Source organism: Aricia agestis, chromosome Z (genome assembly GCF_905147365.1).
Source record: "Aricia agestis chromosome Z, ilAriAges1.1, whole genome shotgun sequence".
Taxonomy (NCBI): Eukaryota; Metazoa; Arthropoda; class Insecta; order Lepidoptera; family Lycaenidae; genus Aricia; species Aricia agestis.
The window spans coordinates 40488273-40508057 of NC_056428.1; the positions used below are offsets into that span (position 1 = coordinate 40488273).

Here is a 19785-nt window from a genome sequence, read left to right on the forward strand (position 1 = left end):
TTCAAAATATACGTCAAATACAGTTCTTATGCCAAATATCACGTTCCTAATATTTTTTTACTATCTTTAAATTACTTGAGCGCCACAACAACTAATCGAAGTCGAGATTCGAGATGTTGAAATGATGAATACAGTTCGACAAGGCTTTAAATGAATATGTCAATGATGTCAATGGGCACTGCTGGTAAAAGAGAACTGTCAAAAATGACGTTTTTGTATGATAGAAGCGTTAGTTACTTTTCTCGCCAAGTTCATATAAAGCCTTGTCGAGCTGTAATAAAGTTTAGTAATATATTTTTATTGAATATGAATATTAAAAGAAAAGTAATCTAGGGGATTTCTAGGGGAAAATCAAATTATTTCTGGGGTACGGTGCCGAGACCATCTGGCAACACTGTTTCGGCTGCCGGCATTCTTTTTGGTACCTAATCTTTTGTTTACATTTTATTAATTTCTATCATATCAATAGGAAGGTTATATAAAAACTTAACCTCCTTATTAATTGCAGTCATTTTTAAATATAGATCTGACAAAGTTTTGAAATTAGAAGTCTGTATTTGGGAAGTCAGTTGATTTATGAATCAAAATTTTGTGTGCTGTTTTTATTTTCTGAAATTCCAAAATGTTGCTTCTCGGTGACATGTTTCCTAACTTCACTGCCAGCACAACAGAAGGCAAAATTGATTTCCACTCATGGCTGGGAGAATCGTAAGTCTACAATATAATAATACTTTTAGTTAATGTGCATTCGTCTCTCTGTAGCCATTCTATCTTAACTAAAATTATTATGGTGATTACTTATTACAGATGGGGAATTCTCTTCTCACACCCCTCGGATTTTACTCCTGTATGCACCACAGAGTTGGCCAGGGTGATGCAATTGTTGCCAGAGTTCAAAAAGCGCAACATTAAGGTTATCGGCCTGTCGTGTGACTCAATATCATCTCACCACGAGTGGTGTGAGGACATTAAGTCCTATGGAGGTAATAATTTTAATTGTATAGTCAATTCTACATAAAATAGCAGGGCCACTACTCTACTATTGCATGAAAAAAATGCTGAGCAGGGTGGCCACAATCCAAAATAAATATATCAGCATCTAACCATTGAGACTTGTTGCAGGATTCAGTAGTGATGAAAAATTTCCATATCCTATAATTGAAGATGAGAAACGCATATTAGCTACAAAACTAGGTATGATTGATAAAGATGAGATAAGTCCTTCGGGCATTGCATTGACAGCTCGAGCTGTGTTCGTGGTGGATCCAAACAAGAAGTATCGCTTATCAATCTTGTATCCAGCAACAACTGGAAGGAACTTTGAGTAAGCTTTTAATGATTAAATTCACAAAAAAAAGTAGACAGGACAAATTGTACCTTTGGTAAGACAAACGCTTATAAGTGCCGAACATTTTTAAAATTAATTATAAATGCATTTGGTAAAACCAAATGCATTTATAATTATTTTTATTTTCATGAGTGTAGACCACTGATTTCTGCCGTCCCATATACGAAATCTGCCGTCTCCCTAGTCCCTAGCTGGCTGCCATAATCTTAAGACTGAAATATATTATGTAATAAAAACACCCAAAATTCAAAAACCATTGGGATCTTGGTGACATGACTTGTTTGATGGGATAATCTTGTCTTTGAACTAGGTTTTTTTTTCTGCAAAGTCTAAAGAAAATAAATCTCTGTTTATTTTCTTCGTATATAATATATAATTCTTAGAACTAGTAAATCTAAATAGAATATATAACTCAAAGGTATAATATATAACTCAAGACTGACTGACTGACTGACTGACTGACTTAGTGATCTTTCAACGCACAGCCCAAACCACTGGACAGATCAGGCTAAAATTTGGCATGCAGGTAGATGTTATGACATAGGCATCCGCTAAGAAAGGATTTTGATAAATTCCACCCCTAAGGGGATAAAATAGGGGATGAAAGATTCCATATAATAATACTTAACACGAGCAAAGCCGCGGGCAAAAGCTAGTTACTACTTATATAAAATTATAATTGTTCATAACATATTATTGTGTATTATTTCCAGTGAGATTCTTCGTGTGGTAGACTCCCTCCAGTTGACAGACAAAGCTAAAGTTGCAACACCAGTTGATTGGAAGGTAAGGAGCATTATTATTACTATTGTTTAAAATGTTGATTATAATTTAGTTAAATGTTTCAAATAACGAAGTCTGGGAATGTTTTTTTGTTACATTAGTATATTGTCTAATGTGTAAGTTATCTATGTGTTTTATTGAAATGCTCAAAATTATCATGAATGGCTTTTGGGCCTTAGAAAAGATAATAAATAATAGATAAATCTTCTTACTGATAACATGATACGTGGAGATTGTTGGCATATCATGATATTTAAACCAAGTGTTTTTAGAAAAAACTTAAATGCTTGAATGTGTTATAACATAATATTATAATTTCTTGCAGTGGGGTGTTTGTTAATGTCAATTCATATTAGCGCAGAGTCGAAGCGCATCGAAGCGAAGTATCAAAACTGAACATAGCAAATCCGACCTTAACTCCAAAGCGTTAACGCACACATTACATCTGAGAATTATAAAAGACGCACGCGGGTCGGGCGCATCTGCGCAGATTCGCGCGCATGCGCCCGACCAACGCTGGTTGATCTCGCAGAAGTAATGTGTGCGTTACGTTCTGGAGTTAAGGTTGAATTTTCTGTGTACATTTTCGGGAATTCGCTTCGCTCCGTTTTGACTCTGCTCTATTAGACCTGGATCCCAGAAGGATAAGACATAACTTACTCTCTAATGGATGAAACCATAGGTTATTAGTAGTGCCTCGTGTACTTAGAATACCTGCGAATTTGTGTAGCTCTAAGTGTGACACCTGGTCAGGTACCAGGAACCAAAGTGGACTAAAAATGAGTCTTACTTTACTTATTTTCAAATGGCTAATATTTGTATATAATTTGTAGATTATTGTTCTGAACTAATATCATGTAGTGTAAGACACTTTTCAATGACCAAAACTATTGTCAGACGTTTTAAAAGTAACTTTGTTGCTATTTTTTTTTCAAAGTCATTATTTGTATTTAAAAAAAATAATATAACACCTTAGAAAACAATACGATATTGCAAGAATTTATTTTCTACTAGCTGTTGCCCGCGACTTTGTCCGTGTCAGCATACTGCATAGTATAATAACAAAGATGGAAAATTTTCCCCTGTTTCCTTACCCAAAGGGTAAAAACGGGCCCCGATAACAAAGATATTTCAGCCTGTCCGTCTGTCTGTCTGTCCATATCCAGACTGTACCTCCCCTTTCTAACATGTAGTGAATATTATTAAAGTATGGATACAATTGAGTATTTTTTGGTCATATACCTAGTCAAGTGCCTAATGTTAGACCCAGATCCCAGAGTGCTACATGATACTAGTTCAGAACAATAATCTACAAATTATATATAAATATTAGCCATTTGAAAATAAGTAAAGTAAGACTCATTTTTAGTCCACTTTGGTTCCTGGTACCTGACCAGGTGTCACACTTAGAGCTACACAAATTCGCAGGTATTCTAAGTACACGAGGCACTACTAATAACCTATGGTTTCATCCATCAGAGAGTAAGTTATGTCTTATCCTTCTGGGATCCAGGTCTATATTATAAATTGACCCTTACAGTACTCCTACAAAACGGTTTAACCAATTTGGTTTAAATTTGTAAGGTTACCCTGTAGGTCTAAGAAACGACCAACATTTACTTTTCACCCTCAAAATAATGTTGAAGCAGGCCAAACAGCAAACAATGAGTTTTCCGAGATCGTTTTGACATAAACAAAGTCTTCATGGCTTAAAAATTCTAATATTATTCCTAATTTATATAAATTATTTAATAGTATAAGTAAAGTATAAGTTTTACCATGTTTCAATTATCGATCTCAGCTCGAATGGTTCCCGATCAAGTTGCGTCGAAACTCTCACATACTTCACTTACTATATAGTTACAGAACCGTAAAACGGAACCTAACCTAACCTAACCATCTGATTTTTTGTATGTGTCCTTTTGTGCGTATGTGTGTTTATGTGTGTATGTTTGTTTTAGATGGGCGATGAGTGTATGGTGCTACCGACGGTTGGTGCTGCTGAGGCGGCGGCAGCTTTTCCGCAAATGAAGGTGGTCCCCCTGCCCTCCAACCGCACCTACCTGCGCAAGACTCCCTGCCCACAGCCATGAGACCACCGTAGGGCTCCTTTTCTTGTCATGCGTGTTGTCGCCCGCGCGCGGACCTGGTCCCCATGCGGGTGACAACACGCTCCTGGCCGCGCGCGTGTTTCCCGCGTGCGGCGTGACAATGACAGGATGCCCGCGGGCGGTAACACTCATGATAGGAAAAAGGCCTTACCAGCTGCCCATAGCCATATTATGAGACCCCCCGTGACCCCCTTACAAACATAGTAAGCTGTTGACTGCAATGCAGATTGAATAAATTTCTATACTTGTTAATATGTTTATCATTTACTTACTCCAAAGATGAGGCAAAGGGTTTATGGATCACCTCATGCTAATAACCATATGTTTTAGGTGCTTATTTATATTGATGATTGATACAGTAGTAGGCGCCAGTAGATTTTAGTGCTGCGCCACTGAATGTAAACACGCCCAGCAGTATGTAAAGTTGCCTCCAGCAGTGTGGCCTCCGTTCGACACTGTGGCGACAGTGTGGCGTCCGTTACGAGTCACTCGACATCTCCCTAGGGCGCCATGCCCAAAAGCCATGACCTCGTGATCTCGTCGAATCGTCGAGCCCGCGAAGGGGCCCCTGGTGGAAAACCATGGTCAGGGGCTGTACTCTACGTGGGGAAAATAATAAAACTAAAAATAACCTCCTGATAGGGAAGTCCTGATCAGTCTGATCTAGAATCACACAGCCTCGCACGTGACGCATAAGGCCGTATCGTTATCACCGGGCGGGGAGATAACGCGAAGTGAAAGCGGCGCGGCGGGCGAGGCGGGGGCCGCCCCCGCTGGCGAGCGGCGGTGGGGGCTGCGCGGCGGTACTCGCTCGCGCGCCGTGTCCCGCGCCGTGTGTCTGACATGCTCGTCCGCTGGCTGCTGCTAATAGCCGCGGCGTCGGCTACGCGCCTGCCGCGCACCTCGCCCGCCGCCGCTCCCGCGCCCGCTGCCGCTCCCGCCCAGGCGCACCGCCTCCCCAGGAACTATACCGTGTCCTCCCGATCGTCGGTCCGGAACAGGTGAGTCGATTTGTTTACAAACTTGCCCACCCTAATACCATAAGGTCCACTCGTAATTTAACCCTGGGTTAAATATCATGTTATGTCTCTCATTTACTAAAGACGAGATAATACATAATTGAACACGTAGATAGTAATTTAACTCGAAGTGGCGCAAGTGGACTTTACTCTTTAGAAAATTACATACTTTGCAAGTACTTATCGCTCAGTTAAACGTAAGTTAACTCCAGCGATTGTGTCGAACATCGAGCTTACGTCGCGGCCCTTACTGCAATGCTAAATGTTACTACATTACGTGTGCTGTATTACGTTTATTGTAAGCATAGCGAGAAATATGTTGGGATTTATAACTTGAATATTCTTCGTCCATTTATATTTCATGCTTCGACCTTATATTATATGTCAGTTCTGAGTCTGACCATTGAACTAAACGGCTCTTATACCCTTATTTATAGTTTGCGAGTTGTGTCACTCAATTTTTTATTAATACTTATGTTGGGTTTTTATTGTTTACATACATACATATTACATACCACATTCATGCTAAGAATAATTATTGTTCGTTACAAATAATAATAGTTATGTTTTATATCTTTAAAATCAGGAGAAACAATATAATAATATCCAACAAAATGTTTTGAAAATTGCAATACATAACATTGCAATTTGCAAAACATTTTGTCTGTCTCAACAAAAAAAAAAAGTTTATTCAAATATCAATTTATTTACTTCATTAGATTACTGTACTATTTTATGTCTAGCTCAAAAAGTATGTTATTTGTAGAAACTTAAAACATTGTAAACAGGATAATTTTGATTATTTGTGAAAACGACCACGAGGAAAATCATAGGCTACTTTTCATCGCTATAAGAGTCCCAAAATTCCATCTACGAAATAGTAGGGAAATTGAACCCACTTAATTAAGTGTCATTATGTTTCTTCATTTCACTGCCATAACATTAATGTCAGCTATTCATTTTAAAAATACATTCTACGTGAAGGGAAGATGAGATTTACCTTCAGGGTGCTCTATACTTTTTTTCAATCATGAAAAAAATAATATAGATAGGTAACCCTGTATATTATAACGAGTGATTATAGAATAATTATATTATAGTTAATTCGACAGTTTAAAGCTCCTGAAATATCAGCTATATATTAGGCGCCCAAGCTTCATATTGCACCAAAACACTAACATAATATTAAGCCAGCTTAAGTCCGAAGCTTGGATGTAGAAGCTCAGGCTCGCTAGCCACTGTCAAGAGTATTCTTCGCACAAAGAAAATAGGGAGTAGACTAGGGATTAGTATGTAGTGATGGCGGGTGAAACTGTTGCGTGGTGTAATCCCAATGTTGTCGTGTAGAGCAGTATGTGAAGACGTGAAATCTCGCGCATACCGCACGCACGGCCGCACTCGCACACGCTCCTTTACTCCTTTTTTCCAGGTTGTTGGGAAAATGCACTTACTCATACCCGACAGTCTAGGGAAGGGTATGTACCGTATGTACACTCAGGGGCGGTGGAGGCTGCCGCGATACGCGGTATACACAACCGCGACCCTTAGTGTCTAAACACATAGGCCGAAAATACGCAGCCGAAATTTGGCATAGTTACGCCTGCAATGTATTTGAAATTGCTGACACACCATGCTGAAATTACGTCGCGTTATATTGTATGCGTAGCACATTGCAAGCGTAATCATGCCGAACTTCGGCCGAGTATTTTCGACCAAGTGTGTTTTGAGACACTTACACCTTGACCCTGGGATATTCCATATAAAGCTGCTAATGAATTTATTCCCAGTTCTGAGGATTTTTGACAGACGAGTTTGTCTGTTCTTTAGCCCTTATTGGCTTAGGTACACGCTAACCAGACAACAACGCTATTGAAAAGAAAGAATCCTGTTATAACCTCCTCCTTTTTGGAAGTCGGTTAAAAGAGGTATATTCTCGGTCGGCTGGAGGTGTAGAGAGATTATGATAAAAGGATTCCTTTCATTTTAATTTGATACAGCCGTAGAAAACGCATATTATAGTTACTTTTTAAATTTTACGCGGTAACTGTAAGATTTAATTTTTCGCGTATGAATGACCATCCTGCATCCAAAGTACCTATTGGACACTAAAGTCAAACGACGAATCGTCACACTTCCATGTAAAATATGTCTGCCTCGTTATTTTGATTCTAGAGCTTGTCTAACTTACCACGGACCACCACACTAGTTGATATAAATGGGAAATTTTGTATCATAAGTACGGGAGAGGAGCGGGTCATTTTAAATATGATAAGCTGTACCTTAAGTTTTTATCCGCTTGCAGTCTTATTGCAACATTGGATGTGCACTTGTTTAGTAATGGAGAGCGTTAATTCGACAATTATTTCGGCGCGGGCGCATGTGTAACGACAAGGAAGTTGAAATATCACGGCTACATTCACTAGCGCGGGCGAGCGCGGGGTGTAGCGGGGAGGGGAGTCCTGCGGCTGGGCCCCGAGCGCCGAGGACATTATAGCAACCTAAATTAAGAAAATATAAACTCTTGTATAGCAATAATGCAAAGAAATATATATTAATTAGAAAATTAGCCAAGAGTCGGACTTGTGGCTTGTTTACTATTTCCCCAAGTCCAACTCGCATAATATTCGCCAACGGCCGTTCCCAATATTTGATCTATCTCTGGTTTTGCCCTACTAGAGATAGAAATAGCTCACATTAGACATAAATATATTTTATGTCAATTGTGAGCTATTCCTATCTCTAGTAGGGCAAAAACCAGAGATAGATCAAATATTGGGAACGGCCGTAAGAAGGATTCCATGCCATTGATAAGGTGAACAATTAATATCGAGCAAAAAAAAGGCGTGCGTTTTTTGTATGGGCAGCCTTTAGATATTTAGTGTATTGTGGAGTGGATTTTTAGTATTAATTCTTATAGCGGCAACAGAAATACAAAGTCCAACTGTCTAGCTATCTCGGTTCTTGTGATACATCATACAGCCTTGAAGCCTAGGGACAGCTGGCAGACGAAGAGACAGCGAAATCTTAAAAAATAGTTACAGTCTATCTTTTACTCAAATGATAATACGATAACTTATAATATCTTAATTTAATTCCCTAGAAATTTGTAAAATTTCGGTCTTATTTTTAGCGCGATTTTTAGCAGAATCTTGAAAGACATCGCGATAAAAAAGTTACGGGCAACTAAATTACAAGGTCTCGTATTTAACCTACTCCAAAAAATTGTTATTATTTGATATTATAACATAACAATATTACAGTTTTACTAGCTGTCCCGGCAAACGTTGTTTTGCCATACATAGTATTTCGCCCATATTATTTTATTGAAATGACTAAATCACGGAGCTAATTAGCTCCATGGACTAAATAAATATGTCACCATGGCAACGTCCATCGCTATCCCGTCGCACAATTGGTCGCCTCGAGTTGTAATAATTTGCTATTATTTATTCGACAAATACACTTATCTATATAAAAAGTAGATGTTGTCTGATTTTCCACCCTACCCGATTTGCTTGAAGATTCACGAAAATCGGTCGAGCCGTTTCAGAGGAGTTCAACCGCGCACACCGTTACACGAGAATTTTATATTATATTAGATGATTACAATTTACAACCAATATCCGGAATCCGCGAGTTTGGTCCTGTACACTATTTAAAAGTCACTTGTTGTGTCCGACAGATTAGTGTACCATTTTGAACTTTATTGACTTGCGATAAGGTCGAAAACTGAGTCCGTTTTGAGCGTACTTAGCTATAATAATATTTATGTATTAATAGTTAATACAACCTCCGCAAGGCCGCAGTTTACTGTCGCTTTACATCTAACCAAGTAATAAATATCGAGAATTTGCAAGAATTTGAGGTTTTAGCCGAGAAAAAACTATTTAGCTCTTATGAGTGTAATTTTTGCTTACATATACTAAGTATAACCTTTTTTCTCCCAGGTCAGTCACAATAAATCAGTAAGCTTTAAGTTTAATGTTCAAAGCATTTATAAAATTTCAAAATGTGTTACACATTTAATCCTATTAACAATAATTACCTATACTTTTTAAACTTAATACATAATCCGTTGTTTACATTTTACAATTTCAATATTTAGTTCATTCAATTGGTTCTAGGAGACTAAAGTATTTTATTCGAATACTCGTTTTATTCGAATATTCGACGATTTTAGTCTTCCGTCCCACTGGGTTATGAGAGTGAAGGAATAGAGAGTGCTCTTGTGTACTGCGCACACACTTGAGCACTATAAAATTACTCCTGCGTACCTGGTCTGGTTTCAATGAAACTGGGCCACCATCACTGAAATCGGTGTGGGGAGTATTATTATTGCTATCAATTAAAAAAAATGCTCTACAGTCTACATCAACAAACGTTTAGTAATAAATAGCGCTCTTGTCTCTAGCGCAGGATTCCCACCAACAAAAGACATCAACGCGCGCGGTTCGTTTTATTACTTGTTCACTAAGCGCACGCAGTATTTCTTGATTGTCAGTGTATTAAATATTAGATGACGCCCGGAGTTGCGCCAGAATTCGTTTACCGCGCGGGAACCATACATTTTTCCGGGATGAAAAGTACTTATCTTCATACCAAATGTTTGGATGTGACGAGGTAACAGGCGGACAAGACGCACTTTCGCATTTATTATATTAGTATGGATACTGACCGGATTCAATTAAACCGGCTACCGTCACCGAAACTGTCTGGCAACCATGTTTTGTATTATAATAATTATTATACTAGCTATTCGACCGAGCTTTGCTCGGTATTCGAAAAAACACGAATAAAATGACTTTTTCTAAAAATGATTCCTAGCTAGATCGATTTATCGCACCCGAAACCCCCTACATACAAAATTTCATGAAAATCGTTGGAGCCGATTCCGAGATTCCAATTATATTATACAATATGTCCCGACACAGGTGTCCGATCCTTTAATGTCATGATCTATGGCATATTTTATCGACAAACTGGCCCTCAAAATTTTTCTCTCTCTCACGGTTCTAAAATGGCAGCCATTTTAGTTTTTCTCGGGCTTTCACACTAATCTGACCATAACTTCTCATGTAAATATCCTATGAATATATACAGGCAATACTTATAAAATATTGCCTTACACAGGCAATATTTATAAAATATTGCCTGTGTAAGCGTAGTCCACTACGAGTAGTTTAGCTATCAATTGAGATCTTTTTTATCTTCATAGGATATTTACATGAGAAGTACTGGTCAGATTAGTGTGAAAGACCGAGAAAAAATAAAATGGCTGACATTTTACAACCGTGAAAGAGAGAAAAAATGTGAGGGCCAATTTGTCGATAAAATGTGCCATAGATCATGACATTAAAGGATCGGACACCGGTGTCGGGACACATTGTATATACAAGGACTGCGGGGCTAAAATGGTCACATTTAGCAATTCCTCTCTATCAATTCAGCAAATGAATTGTCAAAACTGTCAAACTGACAAATGTCAAATTAGTACAAATTACTAGACATGAATTGCAAGCAGAATTGCATTTTACGATTTTTTTTAATAAATGATTTTATAATTCATAATATGATTCTCCACAGCGACCATTTTAGCCCCGCTGCTCGTTTAAACATATAAGATAAGGTACAAACGAGTAAACGGGGCAAATGAGTAAACCTGATGGAAACCAACTACCGTCGCCCATGGACACTCGCAATATTAGAAGAGCTGCAGGTGCGTTGCCGGTTTTTATTATTCGTAGGTTGCCGGCCTTAAATTGTTTGAGTGATCCGTAGTTTCGTTGTGGCAATGACAAGGCCCGTATTGTCCGGCGCCTGACGTAACGTAGGCCTGACATGCTCTATAAACTGCAGCCGAACGTAAAAAAAAAAAAAAGAATCCATTTCATTTGCCAATTACGTGGCAATACACACGTGGCGACGGATTCAAGATTTGCCAAATATGCAGGGTGTAACAAAAAATATCCATAGCCGAATGTATAACCTCCTCCTTTTTGGAAGTCGGTTAATTTATTTATTTATTTAGATCCGGCATCTTGGGCCATATTATATATACCTTATAGACTAACATATCTTATATCTGTAAACGAGCAATTCTTGTATATATATATGTCGTAGGATGATTTGATAAATCCGTGTTTTCGCGAAATCCCTAGAATTTTCGCGAAAATTCGATTTATCAAATCATCCTACGATGTCGTAGGATGATTTGATAAATCGAATTTTCGCGAAAATTCTAGGGATTTCGCAAAAACACGGATTTATCAAATCATCCTACGACATATACAAGTCGGGACCCTCACTACAAAGGAGCTAAAATTTACTGCGTGGCGGGACTCCAAACGCTCGACCCTCAAGACGAAGTGGGTCTTGCTTCTGATGTGGTCCACGAGCTGCTCAAAAAGTGATTATACTCTAGGAGTCTAGGGCGTGTATGTGCCTCTTGTATAAAGTTCAGTGTGAAAGTAGCAGCGCTGAAATAGTTACTTTTGACTTCTGCGTTTCTATGAGAAAAGCTCCAAAAAAGTTCTTCTTTCAGCGATGCTGCTCTGGCAATGATCTTTTAAACACTGCATCGCGCGCATGCACTGTGATGTACTGCATGTGATTTACACTGTGATATAATATATAGTTACAGTGTAGTAGTGTATATCAGTGCATGTCGACAGCGGAGAGTGCAGCGCGACCTTGCGGACTTGCGGACTACAATGTGATTGTTCGAAACTTACGACTTCGATTCATACCGCCCCGCCCCCTCCGCGCCGGAAGGTCGAGGCCCCCCACCCCCGCACACACACACACACACACATGATACAAGAGCTCTAGATTTTCGATGTTTTCATTTAATTAAAAAATCGGCCAAGTGCGAGTTGGACTCGCGCACGAAGAGTTCCGTACCGATAAAGAGCGAAAATCGGCTAAAATTGTGTTTTTTGTATGGGAACCACCCTTTCATTATTAACCCTGAAAGTTTTGTGCGACTTTTGACAATGTTTTAAATGTCAATCTATACTAATATTATAATTCTGCAGAGTTTGTTTGTTTGTTAGTTTGAACGCGCTAATCTCAAGAACTACTGGTCCGAATTGAAAAATTATTTTACTGTTAGATAGCCCATTTATCGAGGAAGGCTATAGGCTATATTTTATCACGCTAAGACTAATAGGAGCGAAGAAATAGAGGAAAATGTGGAAAAAACGGGGGAAATTATATGAAAGGGCTTATTTAAACGCGCTAATCTCAGGAACTACTGGTCCGATTTGAAAAATTCTTTCAGTGTTACATAGTCCATTTATTGAGAAAGGCTATAGGCTATATTTTATCACGCTAAGCCTAATAGGAGCTAAGAAATAGAGGAAAATATGGAAAAAACGGAGCAAATTATATGAAATTGCTTATTATCTTAAGAACTACAGTAGTTTTGTATTAAAATGCTCCAGTAACTGGAGCAATTTTTATGGTATTTGGCAAACATGAAGAATAGACCACGTGAAGGGACATAGGCTTTTTTTGCGGAAAAATGTACGGTTGCGTGAAATTCCTAATTTACACAAGCGAAGCCGCGCGGATCATCTAAATATAATAAAATCGTAGGAAAGTCAATTCTGTACATTGAATATTTTTGTACAATAAATAATACTTGGGATGTGATGATTGGGGTGTGTGATACAGTATGCTAACGCGTACGAAGTCGCGGGCAACAGCTAGTACTATTATAATATGACATGTGCAACATTAAGAATACGGATTATTGACTGTATACGCTACTAGCTAGTAGCGTGCTTCTACGCCGACATTTGCGTTATATCTATAATCTAATCTCTATATTGACAACGAAAGCTTCTTCTATGACGACCTCTGTGGCTCAGTTGGTGGGCTGTTGGTAGCTCAAGCCGGGGGTCACGGGTTCGAATCCCTCCGACGGAACAAAAAGTTTTCTAATTTCCTGGGTCATGGATGTGTATTAAATATGTGTATCATGTAATACAAATCTTAAATATATATACAGATTTATGAATGACAGTTGCTATTTTGTCCGTCGTTACAGCCACTGTACTACTGGCTAAAGCGTAACAAGGTGACTGGACACTCGGTGACATTTACTGTAAATACCTGCTGTAATTGCTAATAACAGTATGCTAGTACATACAGTTATGTATTAGCTTATTTATGTATGTACTAGCCAGAAGCGTAGTGCGCATTGGCGGGGCCCCGTATATTAGGAAAGGTTGGTTGCCTTTTTAAATTTTATCACGTTCGGTAAAATAAAAGGAAATGGAAAGTTTTTATTGTTAGTTTTTGTTGAGGGTTCCTGAAGCCCGGGGCAGTAGCTGCGCCCCTTTCAGCATCGCTCTAAATACTTCGAATCCACACATGTTACTATCATTCTGATTCTACTTGACACGGACCCGGCAAACGTTGTTTTGTCATATTATGCGTTTGCTCTAGTATGAACAGTGTTTGCCGATTCTCAGACTTACTGCCGCACTCAGGGTCCAGAGACATTTAATGATGATTAAGCTTCAAGTTAATAAAGAGTTTGACAGATAAAGAATGGGGAAAAATCTTCATATTCGTCTCTGCGTGTGGCAGTTAGTGATATGCACATTGCACACACTGATCTCCATTATACAAGTACGCTGGACTTGTGATACTAAACTGGTTTTTGTGACTATTTGAAGCGGAATCAGTGCCCCCAATGCGGGGGAAGAGAACTAAATCTGACGTAACTTGCAAATGGCCGCATGAGCGCTATTGGTTGTGGAAAACTAGCATTAGTTCCAAGTACTCCCTTTGCGACTTTCAAACGTGATTTTTACGTCAGATTTAGTTCTCTTCTCCCGCATTGGGGGCGCTGATTCCGCTTCAAGTAGGCACAAAAATAGCTGTCACTTCAAAGGGTATCATAAGTCCAGCGTACTTGTATAATGGAGGTCAGCGTATGCACACCATATCATCAAAATCGACTAAGCCACTATAAGAGAATGTTATATTGTGTTGTGTGATTGTCAAAATAAACTTATTCTTATTCTTGTTCTTATATACAGACCAGCAAGGATCGTGTAGCAGTTGGCTGACATTGACATGACGTCAAAGTGACACTTGATCTTGGATCGACAGGATCAGTATTATGTAAGCCATACACGCTACGGTCTGCCGGAGAGGTCAACCCGTGTAGGTTAAAGTATGCCTGCGCAGGTAGACCGAAATGTGTGTGGGAATAGACCTGTGCAGTTTTTTGGCCCTGCGCAGGCGACCGGCGCGAAATCGAAAATCAATTCTATCGAGTGACACCTGCGCAGGCATAGCTGCTCAGGCGAGCTCTCCGGTAGAGAGTAGCGTGTATGGCAGGCATTAAGTGATCGCACATTTGTCAGCAACGTACGCGCCTTTTAATATGTTGTTCTCATGTAACACCTTATAATGGCCTATAAGATGGCGCTTGTAGAACTGTGAATTCTCCTGATTGCCACTTAAAGTCATAATAATGTAACTACTCTTTTAGTGTCTTTTCGATGCAAATAAACAAACATTTACTCTTATTACAAATATATTATGTATATGTAAATAAAAACAATGTACTTATACAAAATGTAAAATAACAATTGCAATATCAAAGTTTGTTGTAATAATAATTGCAGTTAGCTGGGTACTTAGTCCACTTGAGTTCGAAATATTCGACAGCGAACTTTAAAATATTTGACATAACACGTCTGACGTCGCTAAATGGCTTGGCTTTTACGATGCCTTATTAAATTTTTTTTTTCCGGTGTCGAAATATCGCAAACAAGTTGTCTAAGTGCCCTGCGCGTTAGTTCCTAGTTGATCGGCAGCTCGTGCATATTACTTAATTTTATGTAACACAATATAATGTATGTAACTAAAACAATTAACAGCGTCACCGTCTATTGCGCGTGCGCCACAGTATAACATACAGTAGATCAACTTCATACACCTTGTATTGTTAACATGATGTAACTTTAAGAGTTCATCCTACAGAAAATTCTGTTGCATATTAGCAGTAATAGTAAATCGAAGATTTTTTAAGATGATTCTGTTGCAATATCAATAAGTACTTTTAATTAAGTTATTGAATCTTAGAGACTGTTAGAGTTTCTAAGCTCTAACAGTATCTAAGCTCTACTAAAGTAACAGTAATCGTGACCACTTATACCAAAAATATTAAATTAGTTTTTTTTCTATTTCCAAAATATACAATGTTAATCTAGCTGTAAGTTTTCTACTTATTTAAAACTAGCTGTCCCGGCAGACGTTGTTTTGTCCATATTATTTTATTGAAGTGACTAATATATTGAAGTATGGCGCCATGGTCATCCGACCTGGCTCTCTTAGGCATTTTCAAATATTTAAGAAAATGTTAATAGCGATATTCTAGCTCTGAAAAGAACTAATAGATCTAAACTCCCCTCTCGCACGCGCACCCCCGCGGCCCCGCCTTGATGACGCCCACTTCGCAAAGGGCCGTGCACTAGAAATTGTAATACATATTTTAATTTCGCCATAACTTCAAAACCAAACGTCCAATTTTAGTCATTCAAAAACCAAATAATATGTAGATATTATTTGGTTTTTGAATGACTAAAATTGGACTTAGTAATTAAATAATTTATTTTGATAAGGATTAATAGCATGAGTAAAATAAACGCGTTTAAATGTAGTCCAAATTCCAAGTCCAAGTAATTAAGATTAAAAAAAAAATGTTGTTGTGCCTCACTCGACAGAGATAGGTATAGTGTGTCGCGGACTTTTTTGTAGATATTTATAGGATCTACAATTGATTAGAACATTTTATGGCCCTATCTTCTATAGTTTAGGCAGCGTACGCAAAATAAGTAACTTTTCTGGTTGAATTTTTACACCTTGTCTCCGAAAACCCCAAATATCTTACGGAAACCTATTTTTTCCAAAATAAAATTTAGCCTATGTTACTCATGGATAACGTAGCTTTCGAACGGTGAAATAATTTTTAAAATCGGTCCAGTAGTTTTTGAGCCTATTCATTACAATTATACAAACAAAGTTTTCCTCTTTATAATATTAGTGTAGAAAACATCCCGAGTAGGCTTCTAGCATAAAGATATTTTTGATTACTTTAAGTAATACCCCTTGAAATGAAAGCAATACAATTTGCTTTCATTTCAAGGTGGTGGCTAAGTTTCTCTACTATATTATAATTATACTGTGGTTGAACTAGCGCAGTTAACAACTTTCAGAAGGTCAATATATATTAGGTTATTCAATACAACTTCCGGAATTATATTGCGCGTCTATTATTATTTTAGCCTACTTTACAGATATCTTTGGAAAATTTAAATTAAAATATCGTCCTTAGGTATCCCCCCTCCATCTCTCCATCTCCATTAGGTGTGATATACTTTATGATGGCCCCTAGCGTGTAGAGAGGAGCACCACCAAATTTCAGTGGGAAGGGGTTGCATTGGTAGGGGAGTCCTCATCCCAGGGGTTGTGAGTCCCAAAAATACCAATCTTTCTATGAATAAATTCTTTGTTAGTACTTTGTATGGGGCTATATTGTACATAATATGCTGCCGGCCTATTGTATGATACTAGGTCACATAGGCAGACCGCTCTGCCTCTGGTGATGGCCTGTATTCAACTCCGTCGACCGACTACTCCGCTTGCCCCACACCGCGACACACATTATATACGCTGCCAATGAATCAAAATTACACATTTTATTCATTACTGAAGTAATTAACATAATTGTTACCTACCTTCATGTATTTTTGTGTTTACATAAAAGTGAAATGTCGAAATATTATTTAATATTCATCATACGTAATATATCATGTCCTCAGCCTAGCACTTGCGTACTCCACTTACCTTACTCCAATTAAGCGATGTTGCTTTTACCTAACGAGTAATGCATTGTAAATCGTTTTGACATAAGTTTGTCTATTCATTAGCGATTTTTTGTTGTGTTAATACCAACCAATCAAAAACGCAGTTCAATTATCAATACATAAACACCTGTCAAAAACCGGCAAAAACCGGTAGCCAAAGTTTGATCAAACCAAACTGAGCTGCTGACAGCGTGCTATGCAGGCTACGGCCTCTGTCTCTAGGATGTTGGTCCATGTTGGATGAATTAAAGTTACACGTAATTACGAACTTTTAGAGGGTATGATTGCCCTTCCATACTTCCAAACTAATATTATAAATGCAAACGTATATCTGTCTATCTGTCTGTTCCTCGTCCTCGTGTATCTCTTCACGCCCAAACCGCTGAACCGATTTTGCTGAAATTTGGCATGTAGATACTTTGAGTCCCGAGAAAGGACATAAGATAGTTTTTATCCCGGAAAAATGTACGGTTCCTGCGCGATAAACGAGTTTTGGCGCAACGGAGTTGCGGGCGTCATCTAGTATATTCTATAAAATCTCTGCAAGTTACCGCCAAAAGAATAATATCTAATAATAATAATAATATCTATGGACGCTTCACACCACGTCAGTCTGGCCCCGTACTAAGTACCTGAAGGACTTGTGTTTCGGGAAATATATTTAATACTTTTATATTATACATATACATTATTGTATTGTTTGTATTTCAGATTTTTATTATATCATACATGTAATAATGTTAATACACATCCAAGACCCAGGAACATTGAAAATTTTTGTTCCGGCGCCACCAATTGAGCCACAGAGGCTACCACAGAGGTCGTCAAGTGGCGAGGGCCAAAGCTAAATTGTCCCGTATTATGGGGATGATCAGCGCGTGAAAAGTTGGACCGCGTTATCGCCAACACAATGGCGGAATCAACGTGCAAGCGGAAACGTTTCGGCACCTGATACAAAGTGATCCACGGCCAACTGCACCTCGATAACCGACCTGTTAATTGGCGATAAGTGGCGCAGAGCTGGCGGTCATAAGCGAGGTCGGGCGCACTCCATTAGAATATGACGTACTGACAACTCTGTTTTTTTTTATCCAAATAACGGGCCTTCCGCGGTGACGACGGGAATTTAAGGTATATTTTTCCGCATCAATTATGTGGCCTAATTCTTCCCCATCGTGTGCTCTATATGTGAACCATGTAATTTGGTTCACATATAGAGAAAATCGCTCGAGTAGTTCGTACGATTAGCATATTAAAAAAAACAATCCTTAATGGATCCTCCACACCTAAGGCTCCAAAAGTTTTTAATAATTTTGAAATTAAAATATATCGTATTGTTTAGAACAAAGTGTCAATTAACTTTACTAAGGTTGGGTTGCACCAAAGGTGTAGTTAAAGCTAAAGTTATGGTCAAAGTTATGGTTACAGTTAAGGCTAACTTAACTTTAACCTTAACTTTGACCACATAATTTGACAGAAGACGTTGCTGGTCCGACAAGGCTTTATGAGAACGTGGGCGGGGGTGCTGCTGGTAAAGGAGAACTGTCAAAAATGGCGTTTTTGTATGATGACAGCGTTAGTTCCTTTTTTCGCCACGTGCATTTATAGCCTTGTCGAGCTCTATGGTTATGGTTAAATATGGCGTTTTGATAGCGTCTACTTTTAACTTTAACAAAAGAATTGACATTTTGCATTAAAGTTAAAGTTACAGTTATAATTAAAGTAAGTTGGTGCAACCCACCCTTAATGCTGTTATCAATTTTCTAACGTCTAACTTATTCGGATACCACGAGTGTGCATAATTATGCATTTGAAATTACGCTTTCATTCTATTCCGCAGAGTGACTGTAACCGAAATCTTAAACTATTAACTCACTTTTAATTTGTAATTGTTCCATCAATAGGTGTGTGCATGGTTAATAATCACTTGATCTAGTTACAAAAATAAACAAGATCATACTGTAGTGAATTTAGATCTATCCAGGTGTCAAGCAAACCGCGGTTTGGCCTCGGGCTCAGTACGGAACAGCTTTTACAACTAACTGGGCCTTTAGTAATGGGTTACATCACTAAAGGCCCGGCTAGTGACGTGCTGTCGCGAGGGCTCGGGCCCGCGGTCTCGTCACTCTTTGCGAGTCACCACGCGGGTGACAACTGACAACACGCGCGCACAGTAAGCACCTTCACCATTTAACTTGAACTTTTTAGCTAAGCAGCCTCAACTATCATCGTACTTACTGAGCTGAAGACGTAGGATCTGAAAGTTTTTTGGTTCAAATTTATTCATAAATTTTAGAATGTTATTTTATTTTTATCATAGTGAGTTATTCCGAAAGTAGTACTTTGTAGCCAAAGCTTGAGTCTTTTGTCTTATTTATTTCCTTTAGGAGCCCGATCCTCATAACTCTATTATCACTTCAATCCTAAACTGTCTTACTCACGCTTGAGAAGCGGGGATCGAAATGACATTCGAGCTATAAGAATCACGTCCCAGGTAGTCTCGTGATTGACGCGCGTGACTACTGAAATTGGTTAATCAATAATAATCCCCGCAAACCGTGGAAGAGCCATGCCGAGAGTTCATAATCATAGCCATGTCTCGGTCACGGTCTTTGCTTACTGAAAAGTGAAAATAT

The 19785-nt window shown here is 38.6% G+C and overlaps 2 protein-coding genes across 2 annotated transcripts in view; both read left to right on the forward strand.

Annotated features, from left to right (window-relative positions):
- The first annotated feature begins 445 nt into the window (after positions 1 to 445).
- Positions 446 to 4494, forward strand: LOC121738878 (peroxiredoxin-6). The gene is made up of 5 exons (XM_042131142.1): positions 446 to 708; positions 808 to 983; positions 1123 to 1324; positions 2062 to 2134; positions 4093 to 4494. Exons 1-5 carry the CDS (start codon positions 623 to 625, stop codon positions 4222 to 4224), a joined length of 669 nt encoding a protein of 222 aa, XP_041987076.1. The 5' UTR covers positions 446 to 622; the 3' UTR covers positions 4225 to 4494.
- A 701-nt stretch (positions 4495 to 5195) lies between these two features.
- LOC121738879 (angiopoietin-related protein 1) overlaps positions 5196 to 19785 on the forward strand; it is a 75161-nt gene continuing 60571 nt past the window's right edge. Inside the window, exon 1 of the mRNA XM_042131143.1 lies at positions 5196 to 5243. The gene's annotated coding sequence lies outside the window, so the exon portion shown is untranslated. The remainder of the gene's footprint in view (positions 5244 to 19785) is intronic.